This window comes from Antechinus flavipes, chromosome 4 (assembly GCF_016432865.1).
Source record: "Antechinus flavipes isolate AdamAnt ecotype Samford, QLD, Australia chromosome 4, AdamAnt_v2, whole genome shotgun sequence".
Taxonomy (NCBI): domain Eukaryota; kingdom Metazoa; phylum Chordata; class Mammalia; order Dasyuromorphia; family Dasyuridae; genus Antechinus; species Antechinus flavipes.
The window spans coordinates 119,972,117-119,982,438 of NC_067401.1; the positions used below are offsets into that span (position 1 = coordinate 119,972,117).

General features: G+C 39.8%; 1 protein-coding gene across 1 annotated transcript; it reads left to right on the forward strand.

The window, feature by feature from the left end:
• The first annotated feature begins 5,278 nt into the window (after positions 1-5,278).
• Positions 5,279-9,241, forward strand: MRPS23 (mitochondrial ribosomal protein S23). The gene is made up of 5 exons (XM_051994227.1): positions 5,279-5,414; positions 6,601-6,771; positions 8,164-8,241; positions 8,471-8,597; positions 8,931-9,241. Exons 1-5 carry the CDS (start codon positions 5,371-5,373, stop codon positions 8,952-8,954), a joined length of 444 nt encoding a protein of 147 aa, XP_051850187.1. The 5' UTR covers positions 5,279-5,370; the 3' UTR covers positions 8,955-9,241.
• Positions 9,242-10,322: the final 1,081 nt, after the last annotated feature.

Below are 10,322 nucleotides of genomic sequence, written 5' to 3' on the forward strand. Positions count from 1 at the left end.
TTCTTCATCTGAAAATTGTATGCTTATAGCTTTTGGCCATTTACTAATTGGCGAATGGCTTGTATTCTTGTAAATTTGAATCAATTATTTATTTTAAAAATGAGGCATTTATCAGAACCTTTGGTTGTAAAGATTTCCCCTCAGTTTTCTGCTTTTCTTCTAAACTTGGGTGCATTGGTTTTGTTTGTATAAACTTTTTAATTTAATATAATTAAAATTATACATTTTGCATCTCATAATATTTTCTAGCTCCTTTTTGGCCATAAATTCCTTCCTTTTCCACAGATCTGAGAGGTGGACTAACTTTTGTTCTTCTAATTTGCTTATAGTGTCACTCTTTATGTCTAAATCATGAACCCATTTAGACCTTATCTTGGTATAGGCAGTTAGGTGCTAGTTAATGCCTAGTTTCTGCCATAATATTTTTTCAATTTTCCCAGTAATTTTTGTCAAATAATTATATCTTATCCCAGAACGCAGTATCTTTGGGTTTATCAAAAACTAGATTATTATAATCATTGACAATTGTGCATAGACCTTCATCTTACAACTACTCTTGCAATTAACCATCTAGGGACAAGCAGGACAAAGAGAATTTTAAAGCCCAGCATTAAAATATTATGCCCACTGATGACTCTCTCGGTAGCATCTCAGGCTCTATATTGTACTACCTTGGATTAGTAGCCTGGCTACTGGCATGCCAAAGATTATTTTTATTCTTCTATAGGCATTATCCAAGATTTCAGTTTCTTGAGTACTGCAAGATAGGGCATGTGCAATATTAGCCTTTCAGGTCATTAATACACTATGAACTAATAGTTGGCCAGTGTTGCCAGAAGTATATACAATATAGCACTCATAAAAAATTTATCAGTGGATTATTATCCATCTATGCTTGGTATACATACATATGGCCTCAGAACTTTTCTGTGAGAGCCCACATCAAAGCTAAGAACTGCAATTTGTAGATGAGATAAAGAATCTCACTTCCACCGAGCCTGCTTGCAAATGCTATTTGTATTTATTCTTTTACTGGCTTCTGTTCTTATGAAACTCCTCACAAGCCCCCTAGATTCATTTATGGCACACAGGGGTTTCTTGGATCTGCAAAACCAACTGTTTCCCAGTTCTTTAAAGGCCTGCTCAGATTTCTCATCCCAATAATCTACAAAATGTGAGAGAGAATTCAGCCTACATTGAGATTTTTTACATGTTTGCTTTCAGTTCTTTTCAGCCATATATCTATAATCATCGAGATGCTTAGCAACAAGGTAGTTTTTCACAAATTTTCAATAGTCTGGTCCCCAAACAATTCTTCAGTTCTTGATAACTTTTTGGGACTGGTTAGATGATGCATGGTTAGATGACTAACTCAGGTTTAATATTCACTTTATATTTAAATATTATACAACCAACATAAATGACAAAGATTCTATAGAACTAGGCAGAACTGTCAGGTTAGATGAGCTGCTCTACTGCCACTGAGGATCTTTCTTCATGCTCTTTCTATATCTTTCTAAATATGAGATAATCCAGATAAAATAACATCTTCAAGAAGTTCATGTCACCAACTATTATTTTCTGTGACTTATTCAAAAGGAGTTGTATTCCAGAAGTCCTTCAGCATATATAGTCAAACTGCTAAAATCTCATTAAACAAATAAAGACCACCTTTAAAAAAATCTTCCTTTGTCATGGAGAATTTATTCCTATCGTATGTCCAACAATGAAAACCACTAGCTTACCAAAGAGATGGTTCAGGACATTTTGAATATGATATACTAATCTCCTTAGTTTTTTTTTCTTTTTAAAGTTTAATATATATCATTGAATTTTAAAAATACACAATTCAGATCTTCCCAATTTTCTTTAATTTTAGTACTATGGCTTAAGTACATGAAGTATGTACTTATGATAAGCTATTGATGAATAGTTCCTTCTAGTCCTCTATTGACAGAAAATATCCAAGGCCTTTGCTTCTATTGCCACTGATTCATTCAATAACTACTAAGGAGGATAGTATTATTGAGTCACTAGTGGACTGCTAAAAAAAAAAAAGTGTCTCTCCTACTAGAAGGATTTGTATATTATCTTCAGTATTCCTTTTAACAACCATGAAGGTTTTGAATTTGCTCACAGATTCTTTCTCAGCAGTATCAGGTTAGAAACTAATTTCCAACTTTGTTCACTATTCCTTCTCCCCTCCAGGTACTTTTTGGGGACATGAGAATACCTCATAATTTCTATTGAGCAGCCATCCCCTCCCCTCAAACTTTCCTCTTCTAGCAATATTAAAAGATCACATTTCTCAGCATCTTTTGCTACAGTCATTGGTCTCATATGAATAGAAACCTTTTCTGTATTTAGTTTTAATGAGACAATGCTCTGCAGTGAAATCTCTTTGGCTTCATTGTTATGAAAGTTCTAATTAGTTTCTAAAGGGAGAGGCCTGATCTTATCCAGTAAAGATTACTTTCTGAAATTAAGCTGAAGTAAAAAAATAAAATAAAAATAGCTAATACTTCTATAGCACTTTATGCTTTACAATTATTATTTCATTTCATTTTTACAACAACTCTGTGCAGTAGCTGCTATCATTATCCCTATTTTACAAATGAGGAAACTGAGGTCATGTGACTTGTCCAGGATCACAAACTAGTCAATATCTGAAGCCAAATTTAAATACAGATCTTCCTGACTCCAGGACAAATGCTGGGTCCACTTAATTAGGGCAATGATCAGACTAAGAGAAGAAGCTTTGATGAAGCCAATCAAGAGCAATTCCCTTTTCCTCAACTGGACAATTTTAGGAAAATAATTCTACAAAGTTCTCTAAAAGTTAAGTTAGTATTTTAAAATTCAGTTTATGAAAACTGCTACCTGCACTTATTATTCCTGTTTCATCCTGAAGCACTTAAAGTCCTTATTATTAGCAATACAGTCAACAGATGCCTCCAAATCCAAATGTCCTTGTGGAGGGAAAGGGGAGAGAAATAAAAAGACACAAGGAAAGCTGGAAAGGGGGGGAAGAGACAGAGAGAGACAGAGACAGAAAGTGCAAAATCAATCTTGACATTGAATATGCAGTTTTGCATGCTTATAATATACTACATAATAATATACTCCTTTTGCAAGGAGTTACATTTAAAAGTTATATTTATAACAATTTTGTTACATTAAAAAAATTAACTTTTGAGTTCCAGATTCTCTTCTCTCCCTTATCATCACCCCTATCCCCCATTAAGAAACCACATGTGAAGTTATGCAAAATATTTCCATAAAAGTCATGTTGTGAAAGAAAACATATATTTCTCATCCTGGTTTAAAAAAACAATAAAGTTTAGGGAGAAGGGAGAGAGACAGAGAGAGAGAGAGGGAGAGAAAGAAGGAGGGAGGGAGGGAGGGAGAGAGAGAGAGAGGGGGAGGAAGGGAGAAAGAGAGAGGGGGGAGGGAGGGAGGAGGGAGGGAGGAGAGAGAGAGAGAAGGAGGGAGGGAGGAGAGAGAGAGAAGGAGGGAGGAGAGGGAGAGAGAAAGAGGGAAGGAGAGAGAGAGAAGGAGGGAGGGAGAGAGAGGGGGGAGGGAGGGAGGGAGGAGAGAGAGAGAGAGAGGGGGGGAAGAGAAGGAGAAAGGGAGGGAGGCAGGGGGAAAGGGAGAGAGAGGGAGAGAGAAAGAGAGGGGGGGAAGAGAAGGAGAAAGGGAGGGAGGCAGGGGGAAAGGGAGAGAGAGGGAGAGAGAAAGAGAGGGGGGAGGGAGGGAGAGAGAGAGAGAGGGGGAAAGGGGGGGGAGAAAGAGAGAGGGGGGAGGGAGGGAGAGAGAGAGGGGGAAAGGGGGGGGAGAAAGAGAGAAGGGGGAGGGAGGGAGAGAGAGAGAGAAGGAGGGAGGGAGGGAGGGAGAGAGAGAGGGGAGGGAGAAAGAGGGAGAGAGAGAAGGAGGGAGGGAAGGAGGAGAGAGAGGGGGGAGGAAGGGAGAAAGAGAGGTAGGGAGAGGGAGAAGGGGGAGGGAGAAAGAGAGAAGGCGGGAGGGAGGGAGAGAGAGAGAGAAGGAGGAGGGAGGGAGGGAGGGAGAGGGAGAGAGGGGAGGGAGAAAGAGGGAAGGAGAGAGAGAGAGAAGGAGGGAGGAAGGAGGGAGAGAGAGAAGGAGGGAGGAGGGAGGGAGGAGAGAGAGAGAGGGGGGAAGAGAAGGAGAAAGGGAGGGGGCAGGGGGAAAGGGAGAGAGAGAGGGAGAGAGAAAGAGAGGGGGGGAAGAGAAGGAGAAAGGGAGGGAGGCAGGGGGAAAGGGAGAGAGAGGGAGAGAGAAAGAGAGGGGGAGGGAGGGAGGAGAGAGAGAGGGGGAAAGGGGGGGGAGAAAGAGAGAGAGAGAGAGAGAGAGAGAGAGAGAGAGAGAGAGAGAGAGAGAGAGAGAGAGAAAACGATTCAATCTGTATTCAGAGCCCTGCTCTGGGAATGTGGAATCTGAGCGCTGTTTTCGTACACCTGCTATCTATGTGACCTTGGACAAGTCACCCTCTCGTGACCTTGGATTCCTCCTCGGTAAAAGGGAGGACTAGCTTTGGTCCCTTGCAGCCCTAACCGTAAGATCCCACAGAACCATGCCTGCAGACTGAGCGCTCTGTTCAGTCTTTCCCCATTTACATTGGTGCCATCACTGTGTCTTTGGTCTTCCCGTCTCCGCAAACTTTATCTTGCATCCTCATAGCACCATACTTCTCTAAGTTCCTTAGAGCCGGCTTTCCCATTCCATTGACGTAATGCAACGTGCTTTAGTTATTCGCAAATCAGAGCCGCCCGGTTTTTTTTAAATCTCCCACCTCCCACAGGCCTCTCCACCAATTAGAGTCTTTAGTCGCTCGCTCTGTGGCCTCCTGGGAAATGAAGTCCAAACAGTTTCTCCCAATGAGTTTGCTTCATGTGCTTTCTGGGAAATGAAGTCTTGGAAACTTTGCCTAGTGTCACATGTAGGGACATGTGAAACGGGAGAGATCGGCTTAGGTCGTTCTCTAGTCCAGAGCTGACATTTTATCTTCTAAGCCCTTTCCCCTTACATTCTGCGCTGCTCCATTATGCCTGCCTGGCCCTAGCCTTTAATGGTTCTGGTATCGAGTGCTTCTGCCTGAGTGAGGACGATTCACTCCCTCACTCGTTTCTCTGGTGGATTCGGCCATCTTTTACTTTGGCTTGGCAACCCACTCCTCTGCGTACTCGGGTCGCCCCTCCCTCTGTCTTGCAATGAGGCGAGACCAATTGGGATCTGCGCGTGCACTATCCCTGGACCCTCCCCTCTATTTCCGCTTCCGGTTTCCCGCTTCAGCCTAGTTGCTCGCCTGCCGGTGGCCGCGGGAGCTGATTAGGCGCGGTCCCTTAGCGGGTCGCTATGGCTGGAAGCCGGCTGGAAACCATCGGCACTGTCTTCACCCGGTGTGTGCGCGGAGAGCGCGCAGGGTTCAGTCTGAGGGGCCAGGCCTGGGGTGGGGGTTGGGTGGTAGGACACTCTGGCCCTTCCTGGGCCGGGATCTGCGGGCACCCGTCTGTGATGGGAATGTTTTCCTTCTCGGAGCCGAGGGCCCTACGTGTCCAGTCCCTGTTTTGACACCAGCCAGTCTGTGCACGTGGACTTGGCCGAGTCGGTTCATCTTCCTGCCCTCGGTCTCCCTGTCTGTATAATGAGCGAGTGCCGGAAAGACATTATGCTACAGTGGAAAGAAGTAGAATACTTGGCTTCAATTTGACTTGGTCACGTAACACCCATTTGACATTTGTCAAATCATCTCTTTATCTCAATTTATTTTTCCGTAGTGTGTGTCTGTGTCTGTGTGTACTAGATCAATTTATTAACTTTTTTTTTTTGGTGTCATGGATGAAATCTGCATCTTTTTTCAGAACAGCAGGGAAAGGAGTTGTTATATTTCAGTTACTGGCTGGAGAACACACACACACACACACACACACACACACACACAATATATTTCCCCCTCCTCTCCCCCCCTTTTCATTTCCAAGGATCCCAAATTAAGAATCCTTAGGTTAGATGATCTTTTAGAGCTTTTCCAGGTCTATGATTCCTAGGTGATCTCTTCATTTTCAATAAGGATTTATTTTTATTTTTTTCCAGTAGTATTTTATTTTTTCAAATTGTTTTCAACATTCATTTTTGTAAAGCTTTATATTCTAAATTTTTCTCCCACCTTTCCCCTCCTCCTCAGGACAGCAGTCTGACATAGGTTAACTATGTGCAGTCTTTTTAAACATTCCCGTACTTGTGGAAGAAAAATGACTAAATCTCTTGTGGGCAGAAACTGTTTTTTCCTTTCTTTGTATCCCAAGCATTTGGCACAGTGCTTGACACAATAAATACTTAATAAATGGTAGATTGATTGATCTCTAAAGTTCCTTTCTAATTCTTATAATTCTGAAAGATGTTTCTTTTACTTCTTATCTTATAGGAGATGAAGGGATTGGTTGCCTGAACCATGGACCTTAAGTGAGCCCATGGCTTCTCAGCTATTTGGGATGGGATGGATGGCTATTGCTTTTTACAGCATAGCCCCTGGGATCTTTTGCAGAACCCACTTTTTGGGCAAGCTGGTTTATTCTTTTTCTCAAGGATTCGGGACCTGATGCGAGCTGGGGTGGTGAAGGAGAAGCCCCTGTGGTATGATGTATATGAGGCCTTTCCACCACTGAAGGAGCCTGTATTCCGGAGGCCCCGCCAACGCTATGGAAAAGCCAAAGACCTGGTACCCGAGGTCCTCTACCAGGAAGATCGGATCAGAGCGTGAGTGATTGCACTATTCATCCAGGGAAAGGAAAGCTCAGAAGGGAGCAGTTAAGTTAGTACTTAATGAAACCATTCTAGAAATTGTAGATAGAAATTGGAGCTTGATAAGGAATTCTGATAAAGATAAATTGGTCTAGTCTCAGACTAGGAAATCTTTTTTTTTCTGTATAAAAAAGACAGAAGGCCTAAAATGGAAGATCTAGAATCAAGCAACTGGCAAAGAATTAACTAAGGTATACCTCCATTAACAATTCTAACTAAAGTTCCAAGACATCTGCAAAAGAACATATGGCCCTTTGACCATAAGAGTGGACACATAGGGCAGTTGAGATGTTAATTTTGGGGACTGGGGCTAAATTTTCTTGAAGTCTCCTGTCCAGTTGGGTGTCAGCAACTTCCTAAAACAACTTCTGGAACTGATTTAGAGACTTTTACTGTAACTATATTCACTTCTCTTATCACAACTTAGTAGGTAAGGAATGTTTTATTGGCAGCTTAATGAAAAATTTTTCCCCCTTCAAAGTTTATTGTTTTGGAAAATTCCTTGGATCCATATAACTCCTTTTTCTCAGAAGCACTGTTTAAGTCTTGTCTTAGTGAAACCATTGTGGATTCATACTCCGTTTCTTTCACCTGGGAGACAATGATAAATAAATTCTCTTATTTTGATTTTATATGTTGTATTTCTTCCACTGAGAAGGCCTACATATGTGTGCGTACTTGTGTGTGCGTATACATATATATACATACATACATATGCATAGATATATTATATAAAATCCCATCTGTTTTCATTTCTGTGAGTTAGAAGAACTGGAATATTCTATCCCTGTTTTGAGAACATTATAGAAACTAGAGAAATTCAGTTTGGCTATTTAAGCTTTTAAAGACTTGACTCTTCAGCATTCTGCTGGGTTCCATTGTACTAATTTTTTAACACAATAATATAAAACACATACTTTTTAACAAGTTATTGTGTGTTGAACACTGCTAGACTCAGGAAGGGAAGCAATTTTCCTAAGAGCCTCTGTGGTTCTTTTATAAAGTAAGGAGTTTTTGCCTATTAATTTCCTGGAAGACAAAGGAGCAGGTAACCTTTTAAGGGAGTATTCCAGATTGTCCCTTTTAGCTCCTGATTTTTTATTGAAATTATAGTTAATAAAATTAACATCATAATAGCTTGCAATTATGTAGTGCCTTTGCATTTTCAAAGTGCTCTGTCACTTAGCTGAACACTAAGAGAAGCAAATTGCTAGCATAACATAAGGAACTACAGTGTGAGGTATTTTGTGTTATATACTTTTCAGAAGTTGACATTATTCCTCCTTCTATGTCAGTCATTGACTTGGATTTTTAATTGGAGGTGTAATGCTTATTTTTATTTTCTAGAAAATACTATTCAGTTTATGGATCTGGTCCCAAAACTTTTGATCTTTTCAACCCCAACTTTAAATCTTCCTGTCAAAGGTAAGAAACTTATATGGGTACTGATTCATATTTAATACTAAGTCATTTGGTAGTGTGATGAGCTTATTTGTATGAATTTCACTTAAGGGAAGGAGAGATTGGGATATTTAATATGGGGGTATTTTAATAAATGTGTTTGGTATTCTTTAGCTTAGAAAGAAATAATTATTTCCTGGCACAGAAAATCTGAAAAGGTACATATCTGAGAGGGGACTGCTTGGATTTTCAGATTTGTGGAGAAGTATATTGAACTACAGAAAAAGGGAGAAACTGATGAAGATAAGCTCTTTCTGGAAACAGGAAAGGCTTTATTGGCAGAAGGTGTTATTTTACGACGGAAAGGAGAGGGAGCGACTGTAAGTATCCCATATTGAGCTTGAGTTAGTCCCTTATCAGAACACTAAGAGACATGTAGACCTCTTATCCACCTATACTTCCCTTTTTTTCTCCATTCCTGGTTTCACTTTTAAAACAGATCAAATGCTACTAGAATGAACTCCAAAGGATGTATTGGAGTGTTATTGTTTTGAATATTGTTTGAAAGATGAGTCCTCAGCTGGAGCTGGAATGTAATATTAAATACCAAAGCTTTGATGTGTTGTCTGCATATTCAAGGCAGCTCTTTTATAAACCCCAATTTCATTAATGTGGGTAAAAATGTCAATATTGTTGGTAATCTGTCTCTTTAGGATTTAAGCAAGTCAGAAACCTGAAACAAAAACTTCAGATCAGAACTGTATTGGAAGAAAACCGGCATAGCCCCATATGACCAGCCTTTGGAATTTGCTGAAGAGAAACTGTGAAAAATCTCTTTCTTCACTATTGAAATACACTTTTCTGTGTCATCAAGGCCTGATCTCTTAACAACCATACACAATAGATTAATGTTGAATATTTTTTCATGGCTGAACTGGGGTAATACTTCTGAATGTTTATATTTGAATTTTGTAGTTCAGTTCTTTTTTGGGGTTTTCATTAAAACCTATAATCCAGCAAAGAATTATGTGAAATTTTATTTTGTCGTACTGCTTAACTGTTTATACAGGTTTAGTATGAAGCTGTCAACAATCTGATAAAATCCTAATATATAGGTTCACACAGCATTTTTAAATGGAATTTTTTTTCCTGACATGCTTGGTTGGATTTCACTGTTAGTTTGTAGAGAGGATGAATTTTGCTCTTTACTATCTTTCCCTCAATTTATAATCTGTCAATTAATGGTTCACATGGATTCAGTCTGTTCCCGTAGTAGGTTTATTACTCTCCCCAAATGACATCTGCTATATTTGTTGCTATAGAGCCATCAGCCTTCTTTGTGGAAGACCAGGCTGACCTGCTTTGTAAAGTGACAGCCAGGGAGCTGAAGGCATGGTTGATCAGAGCTGAAGGCTATAAATATATTCCTGTTCTATGAAAGGGTGTTTGAGGAAGACTATTCAAAGGTTGAATTTAAATAATGTTCTTGGAAGCAGTCCAGTCGGAGAGAAAGGGACAAAATTGCTTATAGCATACACACAAACTCCCACTAAAAAAGGAAGCATTCCACCCCAGATACAGCTTTTTTATTGTGCTAAGGATGTGACCTTTGACTGTGAAACTTTAGTCCAAGAAATATGTTTATAAATGTACTTCTTGAACCTCCTCATCTGTTTCCCACACCACTTAAAAACAAATGGAATATTATTTTGAACTTATAGTAATTGCCTTTGTTATCCTAAAATGAAATAAAAGGACAAATAAAAATATCCCTTATCCTTTCAAAAGTCTTTCAAAAATTAAATTTCATCAACATGAAATGAAATTGTTAGCACTCAAGTGTTGGGGGATGAGGGGAGTGAATTTATTTTCTTCAATAAATAGTGACATACTGTAATAATGCTGTAAAAGTACTAATGCCAAGCCAAATGCAGAAGGAAATTAATAAGAACGTAAAAGAGACTCCTACTCGGGGAATTCACAGTCTGAAGGAAAAATCAAAACAGAACTAATGAAAAAGTATACTTTTTCTGAGATGCAAAGTTTCTTTTGTAAAATTTTCCATTAGTGCTTGTTGATAAAACAGGCTGGTAGTTCTTTGGTGA

Bases quoted from the DNA above. Each gene is read 5' to 3' on its own strand.
- MRPS23 (XM_051994227.1), top strand. From the start codon at position 5,371: ATGGCTGGAAGCCGGCTGGAAACCATCGGCACTGTCTTCACCCG. The intron at 6,772-8,163 runs GTGAGTGATTGC...TTTATTTTCTAG, and splicing joins CAGGAAGATCGGATCAGAGC to AAAATACTATTCAGTTTATG. The intron at 8,598-8,930 runs GTAAGTATCCCA...CTGTCTCTTTAG, and splicing joins GGAAAGGAGAGGGAGCGACT to GATTTAAGCAAGTCAGAAAC.